This window comes from Penicillium citrinum (genome assembly GCF_028827155.1).
Source record: "Penicillium citrinum strain IBT 23319 chromosome Unknown utg000002l:1.0-3833315.0:1.0-3834789.0, whole genome shotgun sequence".
NCBI classification, from domain to species: domain Eukaryota; kingdom Fungi; phylum Ascomycota; class Eurotiomycetes; order Eurotiales; family Aspergillaceae; genus Penicillium; species Penicillium citrinum.
In genome coordinates this window covers 1,156,630-1,175,512 of record NW_026622687.1, presented here as the reverse complement: position 1 = coordinate 1,175,512, position 18,883 = coordinate 1,156,630, and the positions used below count along the sequence as shown (strand labels likewise).

At 45.7% G+C, this 18,883-nt stretch overlaps 9 protein-coding genes across 9 annotated transcripts; 5 read left to right on the top strand and 4 right to left on the bottom strand.

Moving 5' to 3' along the window:
* Nucleotides 1-756: 756 nt before the first annotated feature.
* N7469_002285 (uncharacterized protein) lies at nucleotides 757-1,029 on the bottom strand (the record flags this gene model as incomplete). Its single annotated transcript, XM_056641205.1, has 1 exon — nucleotides 757-1,029. One exon carries the CDS (start codon nucleotides 1,027-1,029, stop codon nucleotides 757-759), a length of 273 nt encoding a protein of 90 aa, XP_056503699.1.
* A 94-nt stretch (nucleotides 1,030-1,123) lies between these two features.
* On the bottom strand, nucleotides 1,124-2,288 carry N7469_002284 (zinc-dependent alcohol dehydrogenase; the record flags this gene model as incomplete). Its single annotated transcript, XM_056641204.1, has 3 exons — nucleotides 1,124-1,170; nucleotides 1,221-1,575; nucleotides 1,638-2,288. 3 exons carry the CDS (start codon nucleotides 2,286-2,288, stop codon nucleotides 1,124-1,126), a joined length of 1,053 nt encoding a protein of 350 aa, XP_056503698.1.
* Nucleotides 2,289-2,595: 307 nt separating this feature from the next.
* N7469_002283 (DNA-binding domain-containing protein) lies at nucleotides 2,596-3,228 on the top strand (the record flags this gene model as incomplete). The annotated part of the gene is made up of 1 exon (XM_056641203.1): nucleotides 2,596-3,228. The coding sequence occupies one exon, from the start codon at nucleotides 2,596-2,598 to the stop codon at nucleotides 3,226-3,228; it is 633 nt and encodes a 210-aa protein (XP_056503697.1).
* A 384-nt stretch (nucleotides 3,229-3,612) lies between these two features.
* On the top strand, nucleotides 3,613-4,302 carry N7469_002282 (Transposase; the record flags this gene model as incomplete). The annotated part of the gene is made up of 1 exon (XM_056641202.1): nucleotides 3,613-4,302. One exon carries the CDS (start codon nucleotides 3,613-3,615, stop codon nucleotides 4,300-4,302), a length of 690 nt encoding a protein of 229 aa, XP_056503696.1.
* A 1,664-nt stretch (nucleotides 4,303-5,966) lies between these two features.
* N7469_002281 (C6 transcription factor) lies at nucleotides 5,967-7,366 on the top strand (the record flags this gene model as incomplete). The annotated part of the gene is made up of 4 exons (XM_056641201.1): nucleotides 5,967-6,361; nucleotides 6,412-6,523; nucleotides 6,606-7,277; nucleotides 7,337-7,366. 4 exons carry the CDS (start codon nucleotides 5,967-5,969, stop codon nucleotides 7,364-7,366), a joined length of 1,209 nt encoding a protein of 402 aa, XP_056503695.1.
* A 13-nt stretch (nucleotides 7,367-7,379) lies between these two features.
* Nucleotides 7,380-8,384, top strand: N7469_002280 (fungal specific transcription factor domain-containing protein; the record flags this gene model as incomplete). The annotated part of the gene is made up of 1 exon (XM_056641200.1): nucleotides 7,380-8,384. The coding sequence occupies one exon, from the start codon at nucleotides 7,380-7,382 to the stop codon at nucleotides 8,382-8,384; it is 1,005 nt and encodes a 334-aa protein (XP_056503694.1).
* A 4,886-nt stretch (nucleotides 8,385-13,270) lies between these two features.
* On the bottom strand, nucleotides 13,271-13,840 carry N7469_002279 (CBM21 domain-containing protein; the record flags this gene model as incomplete). The annotated part of the gene is made up of 1 exon (XM_056641199.1): nucleotides 13,271-13,840. The coding sequence occupies one exon, from the start codon at nucleotides 13,838-13,840 to the stop codon at nucleotides 13,271-13,273; it is 570 nt and encodes a 189-aa protein (XP_056503693.1).
* A 2,245-nt stretch (nucleotides 13,841-16,085) lies between these two features.
* On the top strand, nucleotides 16,086-17,782 carry N7469_002278 (oleate hydratase; the record flags this gene model as incomplete). The annotated part of the gene is made up of 2 exons (XM_056641198.1): nucleotides 16,086-16,639; nucleotides 16,717-17,782. The coding sequence occupies 2 exons, from the start codon at nucleotides 16,086-16,088 to the stop codon at nucleotides 17,780-17,782; spliced, it is 1,620 nt and encodes a 539-aa protein (XP_056503692.1).
* A 531-nt stretch (nucleotides 17,783-18,313) lies between these two features.
* Nucleotides 18,314-18,883, bottom strand: N7469_002277 (uncharacterized protein; the record flags this gene model as incomplete). The annotated part of the gene is made up of 1 exon (XM_056641197.1): nucleotides 18,314-18,883. The coding sequence occupies one exon, from the start codon at nucleotides 18,881-18,883 to the stop codon at nucleotides 18,314-18,316; it is 570 nt and encodes a 189-aa protein (XP_056503691.1).

Below are 18,883 nucleotides of genomic sequence, written 5' to 3'. Positions count from 1 at the left end.
GCGCTGCTCACCCTCCAGCCTGATATTCTCCGCAGATTTCAGAACGTACGTTTCCCATAGACAGAGATATAAACCAACATTTTCAAAGCGGGTACAGCGAGGTCAGAATTGGAGCGTAAAATTTCCAGGGGCTGTGTTGTAGGGAGCTTCGCCGAGTCAGAGATCTGTATCTTGCCATTAATCCTTTTGCCAATTTACGGGGAATGAGAGGACCCCTACCTTTAATCGGGCAATGGTCGAGGAAGCAGTAGTTGTGCTCTCACTTGTGTCCGAGTCGTAGCTCACGTGCTCGGGGAAACGCCGCTGTGGTTTTCTTTTGGTCAATCTGCCGAATGGCGATCGGGATGCAGTAGCCGAGATCATCAGTGGGTGAAATAAGTTGGAAAAATCGGAGTGGACGTCGCATTGCGTCCTTCTACATCCCAAATCCGAGACGTATCCTGGGAATTGTGAGATTCAAAGATCGGCCTTGAGTATGTATGGGGGTTTCAAGTGAACATCTGTTGGTTCGAATGCATGATCTATTTTTTGATGGACTGTGCTGAGTTATCTGCACAAGCTAAAGTTTGTCTGTGAAGCACACTAGTCATAACCACGTAGTCTCGTGAAGGCGATAATCTTTTCCCGACAGCAGCTCTCAATGACAATCACGCATCTCCAAACTAGCCGACTGGTTTGGAGATGCGTGATTGTCATTGAGACTGCGATATGTTCTCGATAGATACTGCGACCATCGATCTCGTGCTGGATTGCCCTTCAGACAGTCCCATCATTCGCAAACCACAGTACTGTCCGGAATCTGTACGCATCCATCCTATGATCCGGTAAAAGCGCACCAGCTACAAGAGCATGTAGGCCTTTGACTGACAACACCAACGGAGACTCCAGCCACCGAATCTCCAGGTTGGGGGCATTCTTCTGGTGGGCCAACAGAGCGCGAATTACCTCCCTGTTACGAGCGTGGGCGGCAATCCCCAAAGCCGTGTCATGCGTCGTCAAAGTATTCTTGCCTGAATCATCTTGTTTCATCTCTCGTTATATGGCGTAATTGCTACTGATGTTGTGACTAAATCAGTGTTCGCTATTACCATAGTCCATCATGCATCCATCTAACCCTATATGTCTACTCTGGGATCTTGAGAACATAACGTCCGGCAATCTTGCCTTGCTCTGTAGATCATGTAAGCTTCTGGATAGGCTTCTATAACGGGGTGACTTACCCATTAGCTCGAATACCTTGGGGAGATCCTCCAGTGGAGCAACCTTGAATGGGGCCTTGATCCGGCCGCGTGCAAAGAAGTCCACAGCTTCGACACCGTCCTGGCGATTGCCAACATAGCTTCCTTTGATGTTGATCATCTTGACAACCGACTCGAAAACAGGAGCTTTGAGGAAAGCATTGGCCGGAAGACCAATTGCAACAATTACACCACGGGGACGAGCATAATCAACTGCCTGTTGGAAAGGCCTCTCGGAAACAGCAAGTACAAGTACAGCATGTGCACCCAGTCCTTCAGGTGTGGCAGTCTTGACATCCGCAACCAGATCCTTGGACTTGGTAAAATCGATATAAGCCTGTAATCGGTTTGATTGTTTGTGAATGTATAGAGACAATTGTTGAAGAAAGAGTAACGCACCTCCGCACCTAGTTCTTTGCACATCTGCCGCTTCTCATCACCACCATCGATAGCAATCACACGCAGACCCATGGCCTTGGCATACTGCTGGGCCAACGATCCTAGACCACCACCAGCACCGACAATCGCTACCATCTGGCCAGGTCGAGCACCAGACTCCTTGAGACCCTTGTAAACAGTAATACCGGCACAGAGAATGGGCGCTACCGCATCAAAAGAGACCTCCTTGGGAAGCTTTATTGCATGAGCAGCCTTTCCAATCGCATATTGCTGGAAGGTACCATCAACGGTATAACCCGAGAGTTGCTGTCCCGCACAGAGAGGTTCGTCGCCTGTCTTGCAGAACTCACATGCTAGGCAGGAACCATTCAACCATTTGATGCCAGCGTGGTCGCCGACCTCGAGGCCATTGGCCATTTCACCTTTAGCAACTACGATACCAGCACCCTCGTGTCCACCGACAAGTGGAATCTTCAAGGTTAAAGGCCAGTCGCCCTTCATGGCGTGGAGATCAGTATGGTAGACGCCGGTGTACTTGACATTTAGAAGTATTTCATCGGGACCGGGCTTCGGAACGGGGATTTGTTTGTAAATGAGGGGTCCTCCTTTCTTTTCAACCACTTGGGCCCATTGGGTCTCGGGGATAGGCATTTGTTTGATAAAATGTAGATGCGGTATAGATGTACGTAAAGTGTAGAGTATGAAATGAGGCAGCACGGTCGGTACGTGCAGGTCGAATGGGGCAGAAGGATGAGGGTAAACAACACCCCAACTAGGGCTAACTGCTGGCACTCTCTCGAATAGGCTGGAACTCTTGTAATTGACTCTGGGTGATGCTAAAGATGCTATCTGAATAATTGTATAACGTGCTTCCTGGTTACCCGAGCGTCCCGGTAACCCGAGCGACACATCAAACAAAATCACATCTGGAGCAACCTATGTTTTTTAAACATTAACCATGCCACCAATTCGCTCTCAAAGATCTCAAAAATTAATTGAGCAAGAGGGACCCCTCTTGTTAGCTATCAAAGCTATAAAAAATGGTCAATATTCCTCTGCTGCTGCTGCTGCTCGCGCTTTTAGCGTCCCAGTCTCAACCTTGAAGCACCGGATCAACGGGCGACAATTTTGGGATGAAATTCGCCATCCTCGCCATAAATTTACTCTCTTGGAAGAAAATTCTATGGACAAATGGCTACTTTCTATGGATTCTCGAGGAGCAGCTCTCACACATGCTATGTTGAGAGATATGGCCAATTTACTACTCCGATCGCGTGAATTGACACCTTCTGATCCCCCTCCGAAAGTTGGCAAGAACTGGACCACAGAATTTGTCAAAAGACACCGAACTCTTTCCTCTTGTCTCTCTCGGAAGTATAATTATGAGAGAGCTCTTTCTGAGGATCCTGAGATTATTTTTTCCTGGTTTAAACTTGTTGAAAATACTATCAAAAAATATGGTATCACATCTGATGATATCTACAACTTTGACGAGTCTGGATTTGCAATGGGAATCAGTTCAACTCAAAGAATAATCACTTCTGCCGAATATCATGGCAAAAGAGGTGTTTTACAACCTGGGAATCGGTAATGGGTTACTGCTATCGAGTGTATTGGTGCTAATGGTGTTGTGCTTCCGCCATATATCATTTTCAAAGGAAAGGTTTTTTTGGAACGTTGGCTTAAAAAACCACCACTTTGGAGTTTGAATAAGAGCTCTAATGGATGGACAACCGATGAAATTGGTATAGATTGGCTTCAAACCCATTTTTTATCCAATCTTCCTAAGCGAAAAGGGAAATATGTGTTGTTGATTCTTGATGGACACTCTTCCCATTTGACGCCTGAATTTGACCAAATTTGCAAAGAGAATGATATTATCTCTCTTTGTATGCCTGCTCATGCATCTCATTTATTACAACCTCTTGATGTTGGGTGTTTTGCAGTCTTGAAAAGGGTATATGGGGGGCTTGTTATGGAAGAGATGCGTCTTGGTGTCAATTCTATTGATAAAGATGACTTTATTCAACTCTATCCTATTGCCCGAGAAGCTGCTTTTAAGGCTCAGACTATACAGAATAGCTTTAAAGGCGCTGGTCTAGTACCTTTAGATGCTAATCATGTACTAGATAAGCTTAATATTCAGCTTGAATCATTTCCACCGTCTCAACCACCGGAGCCACGACCAGGATCTTCTAGCAGTACTAGTGATCTAGATACGCTTTGGAGCCTCTCAAAACTGCAAAAAACGAATTCTAGAATCAAGAAAGGACTTGAACCTTCATCAGAGACTATGACCTCGCCACTTAAACGAGCTATTGACCGGTCGCATGATATGACTATTCGACTAGCTCATGAGCTCATCTTCATACAAGATCGATACGCTAAACTAGAGACTGCCAATAGGAAGCAGTTAAAAAAGAAGACTGCTAGTAAGAAGCAGATCAAGCATCAAGGCAGTCTACGAGGTTTAGAAGAAATTTCACCTGATATGGTGGTGGAAAAACCTGGTGGAAGTGAATATATATTTTCCATACACGATGTTGCTGAGCCACCACTTGAACCTGAATTACCTTCTGTATCTACTGTACGACGCCCGGTCACCTGTTCTGGTTGCGGAACCAAAGGACATATCTACTCCGTATGTCCTACAAAGGATTTTTAGTTAATAATTCACGTTTTGATGTTGGGGGTTGAGATTAAAAAATTACAAAATTTGAAGTTCTCGGAGCATCGCTCGAGTAAGAGGGACGCTCGGGTAACCAGGAACCACGTTATACATTCAATTTGGATAGCATCTTTAGCATCACCAGAGTCAATTACAAGAGTTCCAGCCTATTCGAGAGAGTGCCAGCAGTTAGCCCTAGTTGGGGTGTTGTTTACCCTCATCCTTCTGCCCCATTCGACCTGCACGTACCGACCGTGCTGCCTCGAGCATCCTATCCCGTTTCACTAGGTAGGCGGAAAGTACGAAATACTGTGTGGAAGCCGTAGTCGATTAGTAATTTGTTAGTGCCCTTAACTATAAAATGCGTGTCATGGGCAAAACAACAATTTAGACTTGCTTTTCATCTCCTATTGGTTGGTACTATTACGGCCCAAGCTCTCCAACACCAACATCATTATAGCGATGACTAATTCTAATTGTAGAACAACAAAATAAGAAATAATCCTTGATAACAAGTTTACTAAATGACAAACACTAACGAATGACCAAATAGCATGTGTGTAACAAAAATCTCTGAAATTAAAAGATAATGTATCGTTAGAGAAATGTTTCCGAAATTAACTGATTGCAAGCCTCTGTTAAATGATCAAGAACTATATTGTATAATAATTGTCTGTCGAAGCCGCCTAACGGTAAGCCGGCAGGTCTGAAAAGCTTGATCGGGTCCTCTCTGCTCTGTACGCAATCTGGCGAAAGAGCGCGTTTGGTTCGGGAATGAGAGCTATGGCGAAGGGTGACTGATTTCGGAACGAGCACTAGCGCTATCGAACTGGAAGCTTTAATGAAAGAATACATACTGTACCTTGGGAGCTGCCATAACTCTATTGGTTTTCTGACTTCGATCAAGTTGCCTTTGTTCCCCATGCAGCACTGAGAAAGCAGAACCACTCACTTAATGTTGAGTTTCACAGACGCCACTAGGATAAAGTACGGAAGAGAAATGACAGAGCGTAGCTAGCCTCTATGCTGCGCTCGATAGAATCTCTATGAACATAACGCTAAAATAAAGGGCGATTCTAGCAACATGGGTTCAGTAATTGCGGGCATTGTAACGAAGCCAATGAAATCAAATTACAAGCCAAGCAGAAAACGCCTAACTTGGATAGGTTCATTTGTGCCAAGTCCTCCTTGCGAAAGGGATGCATTTTCTGTGCAAATTCACTTCCATGAATGGTCGGAACGAGCAGCCGGTAGTCCCCAATAATACCCGTCTAATCCCATGCGTCGTTACAAAGCGTACACAATCGTACCGCAATCTTACCACTGCACTACATGACACTATTTGGATGTGTTGCTGCGCTATCGCTCTCGGAAACAGGTATCTGAGAACAACGCTACTTGGAATTATTAATGCTTGATTCATAGGTACAACGTTCGTCGGGTGGTCCGGTATCGATAAATTGGCGAATTAATTCTCTCTACATCTCGCGCCGTTGAGGGGACAGCTATCAGAATTCTCTAAGAACCAGCCGGGATAACTAGGGCGAGCCAGACCATTCCGGAAAAAGTACGTCAAAACATTGATATTTGATTCTTTATTTATCTGTGTTCGGATCGACGATGAAACAGATCAATTCGGTGTTACGACCTATGAGTCTAATATGGGCAACTATGCGGACACCCATGGCTTGAAAAGCAATCACGATGGCTCTCAACAACATTGCGCAGGTGTGCCTGGAAGAGATCGTGATAGGGAAAATTCTGGATCGACCAAAGCAATGACCACCAGGTCTGTACGATTGTTTCCTGACGATTCGGCGAGTTTCACTTCTGGTGCAACTTCTTTCCAGGGGACTTCCCAACTCAAAGGGAAGCTGCCAATTCCGCGGTTAACGTCACTCGAAATCTCGTCCGAAAAAGGCAGAGTCAGTCGAGCGTGCGAGAATTGCCGCCAGCAGAAGACTAAATGCAGCGGTGACCGTCCGAGTTGTCGGCAATGCGAGGCTAACGGCCTCCACTGTCTTTACAGTTGCCGAAAACGAGAGAAGATCGAACAGTGAGTATATAGTGACAGTAAATTAGGCTAGTGTTGATGATTCACCATAGACGTTTAAAAATCCTGGAAGCTGAGGTGCAGACTCTAAGAACACTTCTATTCGAGCTCTATCCCGGGCTTGACGCATCGTCAACCCAGCACGTCCACCAAATTCTTGAAAAGGTGTGTTTACTTTCGCGAGTATCAATTTTTATTCCCTCGCCCTTATCAATATCTCACCCATACGCTTACCCAACTCGAACAGTTCCCAAACCTTTCAGGAATTTGTCCGGCGACAACTTCGTTGTCTAAGGCATCTGAATATATGTGGTCGACCTCGAACGTCAGCACTGAAGACTTCAACAGCGACAACTTACAGCGACTGGGATTCACTGGCCAACACTCGGAAGTGTCATGGCTGCATCGGCTCAGATGCGTTGTCGAGCAGCGTGGGGCCGGATTATTCACTTCTCCTAGTTCAACACAAGACTCGCTTCCCTTCATCAGTTTCTACCAGGATACAACCAACATAGGTATTCTTGAAAATATCGATTGGATAGGGCGGCCGTCACAAAGCACGGCCTCCGAGTTACTAGAAACTTACTTCGGGAAATTCCATGATTCGTTTCCGATCGTTGGTAAGGTTCCATTCCAGGCTCAATATAGGGTATTTTATTCCAGAGCGGATGTGCGCCCGGGAAAACAATGGCTCGCGGTACTAAATCTTGTATTTGCAATCGCCACAACACACTTATCTCATATAGGCCACCGTGTATCATCCAACGAGACGCACGTCGAGTTCTTCTCTCGAGCCTGGAAACTTTGCATGGACAAGGATTCGCTACGCAATCATCCGAATCTGCAGCAAGTTCAAGTTGAAGGTCTCTCGGCATTCTATCTTCTTACGCGTGGACAGATCAATCGGTGGGTTTTGCTTGTTCCTCATCACCGGCTGTGGGGATTGTGTCTATTCGTCATACTAAGCTCGATCCGTAGATCGTGGAGAATCTGCGGCGCCGCAATTAATTCGGCCCTGGCCATGGGCCTCAATACCCATAACGAGAGCTTTATTAGTGACCTTTCGAAGGAGGTTCGATGCCGTATATGGTGGTCATTATATACTTTATATACTCTGCTCTCCACGATTACTGGTCGTCCAAGCCGAGCACCTCGGGATTATTGCACAACGAAGATCCCTTCACCATACGACGAGAGCATTTTCCAAACTCAGCCCGTGAACGATCCAGATGGAGACCGAAGATCTGGCTTGGCTATATCACGGTCCCTTGTTCACGTATCCGCAAAAGCTTCAAGGCAGCCTATAGGTTCGGCACTAGGAGGATCTAGAAGTGAAAGCAAACCGCAGGAATCCATTTCTGTCGAAGACCCAGGATCGGAATCAGGATCAGGAGCTGTCTATTTTCTTTGCACGGTGAACATTACGATTCTGATTCGAGAAGCGGTCGACAATATTTACGCCCCTGGGCTAGGCTCCAAGCCGTGGCCTCTGATTGAGGGCACGATTGCGGCATTGGATGCCAGAGCAAACAGATGGCTCCATTCGCTTCCATCGTACTACCAATTTCAAGAGGAGGTAGGACCGGGTCTGAGCCGTGAGCGTGTCAGTCTGGCCTTCCTCTTCTTCTCAACCAAACTGTTCATTTGCCAGCCGTGCATTCTGCGATTTCTTCCTGTGCCCACACACGATATGATCCCCTGTAGGCAGGAGGCGAAAAGTAATATGGCTTCTGTCTGCGTGCAAGCGGCGATGGACATTTTGCGTCTGTTGCCTGATGAGCCAGATCTACATTGGTTTTACGAAACATGCCCATGGTGGTGCTTTCTCCACTACCTCATGCAGGCTGTTGCTGTGTGTCTGACGGCTATTTTCATTAGCCCCAGGTCGGTCTCTGATGAATCTTTATGTATGGAAGCAGCTGTTTCTAAAGCTATGCGCTGGTTGAGTAGTATTTCATCTACAAATCCTTCTTCAGAGGCAGCTTTGCGTATATGTACCGAGATCATTGCAAGAATGCGGCCATGATTGATAAACGTAAGCTGCCCCATATTAGTAAGTTCAGCTATACAAAGGGGCAATATACATCATGTTCCGTGCTGGACTATATCTGCAACGGCTATCCCGAGCCTACAGTGCTCAATTGGATTGCAAAGCAGCAGAGAGATGTTTGAGAATTGCATACGGTTCTGTCACCTACATTTCAGATTTATTTTCGTTTCGCATATACTCTTTTATCACTGTAGTATTTCAATTGAGCACTTCATTCGATGATGCCACATCAAGGATCGCATGATGATGATTAAAATGGGGAATATGGAATATAGGGGCCAGGCCAACCTCAGCAGTGTCAGCTACAGGATAAAGCTAAAGCAGGACGAGCAGAGACCACGAAGGTCGACAGGTGTGGACTTTAATTATGTGCATACGGATTTGTGCAACGCTTAGACTATGGCCAGTGCTTATGAGCACACTAAGATCGGAAAACCGGAAATGGCCTCACGACGCTGATACTAATAATGAGGATTCCAAGGTAATTAAAGCGCTAATGTTTTAGGAGATGAATAGGTCCCTACATATAAAAAGTGAGCCAAATGCTTCTCTCTTTCGCAAAAGCTGAAATGTAATTGTCTATATCGTAAAATTGACTTACTTCCTGAGCTCGTAACAGAAGGTTGTACCGGACGACAAGTGCATTTGCCTTTCATCGATAGGTTTCAGAGGTGCAGGTGGCAAAGGCAACACAGAACGTCCGAGTTCCTGGGCTTTGAATAACAAATATAAGTCAATAAATTGTTCGTCCGCCCAGAGACCGTTCTGATTGCACATTTGGTGACAGAAAATGGAATCCCAGTGGATATCCTGTGGGAGATAGAGATACTGCTGTACTTCCTGGCTGAAACGGACTCGGTGCGATTGCTTTCCCGTGTGAGGCAATCCGATCTATTTCCACTCTGGTGGTGAGCAAGCTGTCTGGAATTTGTGGGACTTGCAGATGTGAGCCGTACCTTTCTTTTTGAGAGCCTATGTAGTGGTACGGATTCTGGAGTCGGCAAAATGCGTTGGTGTGCACATATATCAAGTTTGTTCTGATGAGAGTCTTTTGGGCTTGTTGAGGGTCGTGTGTAGGTAGTCCGCACAGGCCACATTTGATATGCAGACGGATCAAAGTTAGCACTTTTTTTCCAAGGGCCGTAGAGCCAAGTGATATCGTTGTCTTTGTCCCTTAAAATGATAAAAATTTGAGTATCATCGTTTGAATATCCCGTAAGGAAAATGTCTTACCATTGAATCGACCGTGCAAAAGAGCATGGTAACCTTCGATGTTGTTTTGCCCATGATCTCCACATCGCGTTCTCTAGCCGCCAGTAACACCCTTGCTGCGTCTTTCGTCGTTGCAGGTAGCGTCTGGTAGACCATAGATCTTCAAGTTCCCAATAGAATGACAAGTAGTCCACATTTTGTGAGGCTTCATCTTCGACTACTAGATCGTCAAGGTGTCTTGTCATTTTTGCTGGGCCTGACTTGTGGTGGAGACTCTGAAATTCTCCAAAAGAATTCGTAGGTCTATTTCACATCATATACTGGCTAATTATCACCCTTATATAACCTCGCAATGTCTCTCATTAGTCTGTGAACGGTTAAAAAGCTATGGGTGGTTTTCGGCGTTCTTTGCGCAAGCGGAAAATGACCCAAATATTTCGACTGCGAATGATTGGGCTTATTGAATTATTCTCTCATGCTTTAATTTTGGCAAGCATTACAAGTTTTCGACACGTAAAAGCTGTTCGCTCTATGATAAAATAGTACAAATTTAACAAAGCTCGAATCTACTAGTGCTTTGCCGTGGCGGTACGTAACCCCTCTCTCCCTATTATAACCCTAATATAGCCACAGTATTGGAAGGGGGACAAGAGCGATCACTAAGCGCACTGGCGTTAATTACATCTCATACCCGACCAATTGAATATTGTGGGATCAACTCCACAGGGTGAAAATGGCGGATGTTTCAAGCTGCACATACCTGGGCTGTTGTTGGAGGCAGTTCATTCCAACCAATCAAGATCCATCGCAGTAGATTGGATATCTAAACGCTTCCTTCCATTCTCGGGACCGAGATCAATCACTATATCCGCAGACTGGTATCGATATATACTTGCTTTGTCCGACAGGCGCGTTCAGGTCTGTCAGGATGACAAACTTGACGGTCTGAAGAAATATGGGAAGTTCGATTGTCGAGAGCGTACGTGCTTGGCGCCAAGCAAGTCGACAGCCATGACATCCAGTGGTTGCCCAATGAGGGAATTCGAAATGTAGGGTGAATTATCCAGCCGCACCAGTGCCACGTGGATTCTCAGTGGTGGCAAGTTGATCCGTCCAATCCAGACTCATAATTAATTATCAAAATAACTTAATCGAGCCTCGTATCATTTCCCAAAACATCCTCTTCGCCCTGTTCCGTACACATACCATCCAGAAGAACGCCTTAACCTTTCGCTACACAATTGAACTATGTTTGCCATGTTCTCTCTCAATCCTAGCTGGTAACCAATTTGGTATGCGACGAAATCTATTTAGGGAAGCTCTGAAGAATTTGACGCGAATTCTCGGTTACTGTTTTCCTTGTTACTGTTTTCCTTATCATACATTGATAGAGCATTTCTTGTCCCCAGAATAGTTTTCTGCCCGTCACAAAGGGACACCTTCCTATTTTGTGCCAATGGGAGTTGTGCAAATAAGGTGATAATCTGCCTTTCCTGTGTATCCAGTTCCATTGTTGCATACGGTTTTCGGAGTCTGCCCCTTCATGGGGAGTGGTTGACCGGGGAGAACTTTCGGCAAGGCTTGAACAACTGGACTTGGTAGATGTAGGCTGGCAGTCGAGAAGGAAGAGGAAGCAGAAAAGGATAAAGTTGAGAGATTCGTGTCAGCTATTGACTCTTTACTCTGACTAATCCTCATTTCATTGAAGCCTCTCTCGAAGTGAAAACTTGCACGTGAGGTTGATAATCGCAGCGTTTGTGTTGCATGAAGGTCGAATTCGGCCGTTTCCAACATGAAGGTGTTAATAGAGACTTCACTGTCGCGGGATTCCGCAATGAAAGCTTTTCTCCTGTCCAGAACATTAGAGGTTTTACCCGAGTGTTGTTTCAAATACTGATGAACTACCTTCGCCTGTACCTGGAAATCTTTTCATTGAATAATGCTTTTGTAGCAGAAGCTGCACGTCTGAGGCGGTACCAAAACATGATAAAAATATCCAGATTTTCCCGACAGGAGATATTTTAGATGCTGAGATTATCTCTTAAATACTTTTGTATCCCTTGTGATCTGCCATATTCATTCCGCATATCCTCTACGAACGCTGATCAAATTTTTCTCACTGAGACTTTGGATAAGGCTCGAAGAGGACGACGTGGGACATTCCTTTTCACTTAAACCTGGCGCGACCCATTGCCTAAAGTGCTCGCGTAATCTGTCAAATATTTTCAAACTTCGTCATATAGGGTGTGCCATTCAGAAAGTCGCGTCTTTACCCCTGACCTGCGCATCACGCATACCCCCGGTCATAGCAGCTTGTGCAGAATTATGTTTTGAGACTCAAGGACCGAAAAAGTAAGTTCCCTCTATGGCTCATTTTCTACGTTTGCGGGGTCGTACGTTCTCAGTCTAAGTGCTGGTTGGATGGGACATTACACATTCCGCTGACGATAATATGATTTGAAACTTCCGGTCCCTTGAATACACTGTGTACACGGTGGCTTCCTTACTGTTTGATTTGTTGTAAACAGGAAAAAATGAAGACGTCAAAGTACGGCTAATAGTGGCAGATCCGAGTCACTCTAAGGGAAAAGACTTGGGCATGGCTGAAAAGAGAAAACGCAATGACCTACCTATTGGGTTAACGGTCGCTCACGCGGCGTTGCTATATACGTAAGTCTTTTACTGCCCTCCTAGTTAGTACCTAGAAATGATCCTGTCCTGTCATGATCAACATACTTAGTGTCTAGAGCTTCTATTCGAGCTTTGCGTATTGATACAGGCAAGGGAGGCTGGGTGAATTACTTCGATTGATCAGGTCCGACATCAGTTTGAAAGCAACTGGAATGGAAGTGGATTCGTCCTGTGAGCACTGAAGCTCGAATCAGGCAAATTTCGATACACTTTCTTCTTTCGCAACCAAACTTCTAAAGTATATCCTATCGGAATACATTTCTTGACAGTCTGGATCTTTCCTAGATCTTTCCTCACCTCTAGTCTAGGCCGGAAAGGTCGGGGGTGGACATTAGGGTTCGAATGCGGATAGTGACACCAGGAGTTACCTTGCGTTTATCCAGGTTCTGACTAATGCGCGGAATGATTGAAAACGATTCACCGTTTTCTGTTTTGAATGCTGGTCTAACCTTTATAGCTTAAGAAATTCAGCGATATAAGACAGCAAGCGAATAAGATCTATGCATCTATGACCATGGTTAATAGTGACCCTACCACCGCGTACAATCGATGATTTCTTTCTTAAGATATGGTGGTGGACGGACACTCTTTAATTATCCTTGCATCTTTATCTGTCTCCTCAGTTCGATCGAAGAATTCAAGTCTATCTGTTATTATTGACTAGAAATTCTCTAAATCTAGCTGGGTGCTTGCAACACTCCAACCCGGCATCACTAATTTTTCGAATCCCTTTTTTTCATAGTAAATGACAAAATACAGATATCGTGCGAAGAAACCTTAGTAGGAGCACAGATGCTAGTTCCAAGTATAACTGTGATACAGGAGCGCTCGAAACACATCCTCTGGGCCTTTGGATAGAACTTGGGGCAAATGAATTCACCAGTATCATTATCATCTTACATGTGCTGTATCGGATAACTTTTCTCTAAGAGACGGAAGTTAGGTAGCTTACTTCCAATCTATGTCACCAAATGAATTCGGTAATTCCTCTCATTATTATTATCCCAGAAAAGCTGATTGGCCACAGCATAACGAGCGCAGAGTTGCAAGATATTGCCAGTATCCAAAGGTAGGTTATCCTTGTCGATAACGAAGCTGAAAAGGTCAGAGACGACTGAATGTCCCTCATGATGAGATTGGAGATGCTCCGCTGCAACCTCTGAGACCGTTTTCCAATTGTCCAAACTGAACAAGATGGAGATATCTTTTTGAAAAGCAATATTGAGGACAGCAACCTTTCCTCTTATCAATCGATACGAGGGTGACAGCTCTAGACTTTCCAGCCGAATAGGCTGCAAGGTCGATGGCGCAGTGAAAGTAGGGTTCAATATAATAAATCGTTTATCTCGACTAAGCTTCAAAAACATCGATGTCCCGTCTGTTGGTCCTTCTGCGGTGTCTCCACCGGCTGTTGAAGTTGGTTCTGATGTCAAAGTCAATGGAGCATCTGTTGGCGAAAAAAGCAGTGTTCGCTCGGACAAATCATCGAAACGTACATTTTTGCTAGCCCCCGCATTCTGGTAGATCATTTGCTTGTGGTGCTCCAGCTTTGTTCACAGCGCGGGTATCTGACACCAGCTTTTTGGCAGCGTCGAGGAACTGGTTGAAATTTGAGGGTGGAGATGTCGCATTGGCTAAATTTCCATATTACTACTCGAAGACAAATGTGTCTAACGACATTGAGCTTCCTCGTAGTGCAATGGTCGCGAGAAAAGTGAAGGAGGCAGAGTTTTAGTTCTGGTATCTTTTCGGCTCCTGCCGAGGTTGGGCTCAGCTTAGTATTAGGGGGGTCGCTGATTTTTTAAAGATGCACAAACGGTGTTGACTTCAATGTAACCTTTCGTTGATGCCACCCGTTTGCTTCGATGACGCTATGGCGATATTTCAATGAATGGCATCCTGCACTGGTGACACGCACGGACGCGTTAGGACAGTAATGCACGCGCTGAAACCCTGCCATTCCCGGAACTCAAGATAGCGCACACTGAGATGTTCCGACCATGTTCAAGGCAAATCTTTAATTTATTACTGTATATCCATTGAGTAATAGGCCATAGGTAGTATAAGGTGGTAACATGAATCCGTATTTAGTCTCGGCAAGTCGAATCGAGGATCTATGATAAAGCGGACTCGCAGTACCGCTGACAATAAAACCACAATGTTCTGGAGCTCGGCGTTGTGTGTTCAAATGGGCCCTCAATACTTTGTATATAGCCCAAAATAGCTTTCATCTCTTGAAGAGCGAATTATTTCAGAATGTCTCGCCGAACATGCGAGGTTAGTGAAATGCTTCAAATCAATCGTCCAATTAGAGCTCATTTCGTTTTGCTCGTTCTACTTCACAATATACCAACCTTCTTCATGATAATCGTTGTCTCGTGCGTCATATCCCCAAACAGATATCTTTTGATAGCGGAGACTTTATCCTGGATAGTCTTCTCGGTTATCGTTGGCTGGGCTATCTAAAGGTCTTCGGCATTACATTGCGCTCGATCATACTTGTCAAGACGTTACAACGCGAGTACTGTACTCGCTCTGTCATGAGCTAGATTATGGCCTCGCAATCAATCGCCGAAAGGACTGCAGCTGTTATTTCTACTGCAACGTCTAGGGTACGGTACGGCAAGCAAGCCTGCAGCTCTCAGATAATCCTTATAGCTCGTGTTTTAACTGCTTCTTATTAAGGTAAGTCATTTTTACTAAAATTTGCACCCTTGCTAGTTGGCTAACTAGTTACCGAGTAGGGACTTCGAGCAGTATGACAGGCGCAGAAGAATGATAACTATCAGTTTCCACCAAGTGTGCTGAATCATCGGCCTATATCTCCGCGATCATAAAAGAAGATGGAAATGAAAAAAAAGAGAAGAGAATCACCTGTTCCAGGTATAGTGGGCCAAGGGGCATTAAATTCCGCGTGCGACGCATGACCGCTGTGGAAACTGTGCTTGGTTTGAATTAACAATCGTGTCCGCCTCGTAGCTCACTACAGATTTAGGGTGGTGTGCAAATGTCTAGCTTTTCAAAGCTACTTTTTCCATGAATATAGGGACTGTATACACATACTACCATTGTTTTGCAAGCCATGAGATCCATATTTTGTTGATTAAAGACAACCAGTATCTGGTTTTTTTTTATCAATGGGATAGATTAGCTAGATTATTATCAGATTGTTGCTAAGGGTAAAAAAATGTTCTACGAACTGACCTGTGGTGACAAGGTAATCTATGGATATCTCTTCTGTATGTATTGTGGATCTGGTTGCGAGGGAGTGCAGGTCGTTGTCCTTTTGTCGGAGGGATGGGGAGAGTAGCGACTGTTTGGAGTAGATGCCGCCAATGCCAAGAATAAGGATAGGACGGGAGGCGGGACCAGGCGTCCGGTTTCGTGCCTCCGAGCTCACTAAGAAACGGCCGGCGGGCTGAAGGAGTATAATCGCTTCCTTTCTTCAAAGAAAGCAACCCAGCTTGTCTAGGACGAATGAGGTGATCCGTATCTAAAAGCTTGTACAACGGTCCCAACACTATCGCATGAGCAATACACATTGCAGTCGCAAATGATGGACCGCTCTCCACCGATTTGTATGTACCCTACTTGACAGCCATTAATATGTTCTAAGTCGTGACGTATGTATGATTGTCTACGAGAGTCGAGATTTTCGCCCGTCAATATAAGAGTTGGATTTGCCTCATTTCAATCCGACGATTCGCTGGTCCCTACGAAATATGCTACATCCATTCCGTTGCTCTCGCTTTCTCATTAGAAATATATTTGCTGATGGAGCAGGCAGAAATCCCAACTGGAAACAGACGATCTCCGGAACAAACAGAGGCTTGGATTCTTGGGAGCGGTACTTCATCCTTAGCGTCAGCGCTTTATCTTATCGGCCATGCCAAGGTTCCCGCAACCAAAGTGCATATACTCGATTCTCATGATTCCGTGGGAGAAGTACTTCATCCGGTGGGAAGTCCTTCTTGTGGGTACGACCAGTTCGCGGGATGTTTACCCGTCCCCATCGGTACTCCTTTGAAGGAGCTTCTTGCCTCTATCCCTTCAGTTAATATTCGCGGGAGGAGCATATTGGATGAAATACATACGGCAGAGGGAAACCGAGAGTCTGCAACGCAGAACTTTGGTACTTGCTTCTTAGTACAAGAGAAAGGCATTTTACGTGATGTCCCCACAACCAAATTGAACTTGGGCCTCAAAAATCGACTGGATCTAGTAAAGCTTATGCTCAAGGGAGAAAAGCGTCTAGGAAGGGACCAGATAAAGGACTTTTTCCCGGACAGCTTCTTCCAAAATACCTTTTGGGCTATCTGGTCCGCCCAGTAAGTCACAATACCACTTCTGTTCCATCAACTTCTAGCCCATCGATTCTGACGATCACACTATTAAACCATCTTAGGTTTGGTTTTCAGCCGTGGCACAGCGCAGCCGAGTTCAGGCGTAGTCTCCGACAGTACCTCAGCGAATTCCATACCCTAGCAATCCTGGACTGCCTCGACATCACAGGCTATTACCAATACGAATCTATTTTTCTTCCAATGTATTACTATCTCCGGAGCCTTGATGTGGACTTCCGCTTCGATACTACTGTCAAGGATGTGGTGACAAGTCCTGATAGCGACCACCGGACTGTTTCACGCCTGGATCTTATACAGCATGGATTTCAAAAGTCCCAGAATATTGGGCCGCAAGATATTGTGATTGCTACACTAGGTTCTACCATTTCAGGCTGTTCAGTTGGAGCAAATGGACACGCGCCAGTTTTACAATCCATAGATCCCACCGAGCAGCTAGACGAGAATTGGGCCATATGGCTGGAGCTTGGATCCAGACATAGCAGGTTTGGCAATCCCTACAACTTTTGTACCCGCAAAACGCATTCGATGCTGGAATCTTTTACAATCACCACCGAGGATCCTGCCTTTCTTGAACATCTTAGTTCCCTGTCGCGTTTTGCAGCTGCTTCTGGCACATTCATCATTTTACGAGAAAGCCGCTGGAAGCTCAACCTATGCCTTCCCACACAACCAGTCTTTCGACACCAGCCTCCCAATGTCCGCATTATTTGGGGCTTCGCTCTCTTCCCTGAAAGTAAAGGCGACTTTGTGAACAAGCCAATGTTTCATTGTTCAGGTGCTGAGGTCATGTCGGAACTCCTTCTGCATCTCAACTTCCAGGCTCCACTTGTTCGACACACCGTACTCATTCCGCGCGTTATGCCAAGAATGAGTTCGCTGTTGATCAGTCGCGCCCAAGATGATCGCCCCTCGGTTATTCCGCAGAACACCTCCAATATTGGATTAGTAGGGCAGTTTGTCAATCTCCCACATTATAGCTGCGTCGATATGAGTTATGGTGTCCTTGCAGCGGAAACAGCCGTTTCTCATTTGATGGGTCTCCAAAAGCCTTCGGTCAAACTTAATAGTTCGTTTTCGACATTGCTAAGAATTATATTTTGGAACTAAGTTAGTGCTCCGCGGTCAGGCTTAAAGCCGACACAATGAAATAGTTTCTGTAGTTTTCACTCTCTGTATCTTGTGTGTACAGCAGAGAGCGCATTAGGGGCAGATTACTGATGGCGTGTATTCGCGGTCCAAGTATCCGGGGGTAGGAGTATAGGAGGGCGTCCGTTCAAGGCGTTAATTATAGCTCCGATGCTAAGTCCTGTACAGTCGGATGGATGGATGGATGGATACCCTGACCCCTCGCCTCGACGGCGATATGCAGGCTACAACTACTTTCTAAATACACGTTGATTGGTCCCCGAGATTGTTCCAAGCTGCCTGAACGGGGAACTTTGAGCCTCACCTGGTAAAGCCTTTCGTGGCCGTGTTGCCGTTTGTGGTATTAGGCTGCCCTTGTGGCGCGTCTATAGTGAATTCCCCGATAAAGCGGCCGACAGTTGTCCGCGGCTGGCTGCACCTCGGCTAGGAGTTGCGACAATGCTGGCAAAGCTGAGATTAAAACTTCGTTGGAAACTGTGTAGCAGATACGTTTTAGTTGCGAGCTCGACGAGCTGAGCTCTTGCTGGTTTTCTTATTGAGTTGGAATGGCGATGGTTTGTTGTGGAAACTGCGGTAAAGGTCTTCAATTGTGAGTGTGCGTTGAGGGGAAGAAGATAAGGGTTGGTAGATCTTGGAAGTTGGTTGCGGTAGAGAAGGTCCGGGCCGTTGCAGAACTGAGGCATAGGTAGGTTGTTGGTTTGGTGTTGGGGGAGCGGGGGACGTTGAGTGGAGAGACTGTGGGGGCTGTGGAGGCTGAGGTGGAGGAAGTTGAGAGATTTCAGAAGAACAGGTCGATTGAGGTTGTTGCGGCCCTGGTTTCAGGTTAGACTGTTCGGTGGCTGTATCAATGTTCATGGTTGAAGGTTCACCTGGCAGGATGGATGCTGGCGTTGTTTCGGGAGGTGGCAGTTGAGGTGATGGAGATGCGGTACCTGAGTGGGCGACAATGTTGGGCAGATTACCGGCCATATGCAGTCCGTAAAATGAAGTTGTTGCATCTCTTCGATGGGGTTCTTCTGGAGCGTGTACAGCGGCTTGGTTGATCCACAGGCAAAACAACAT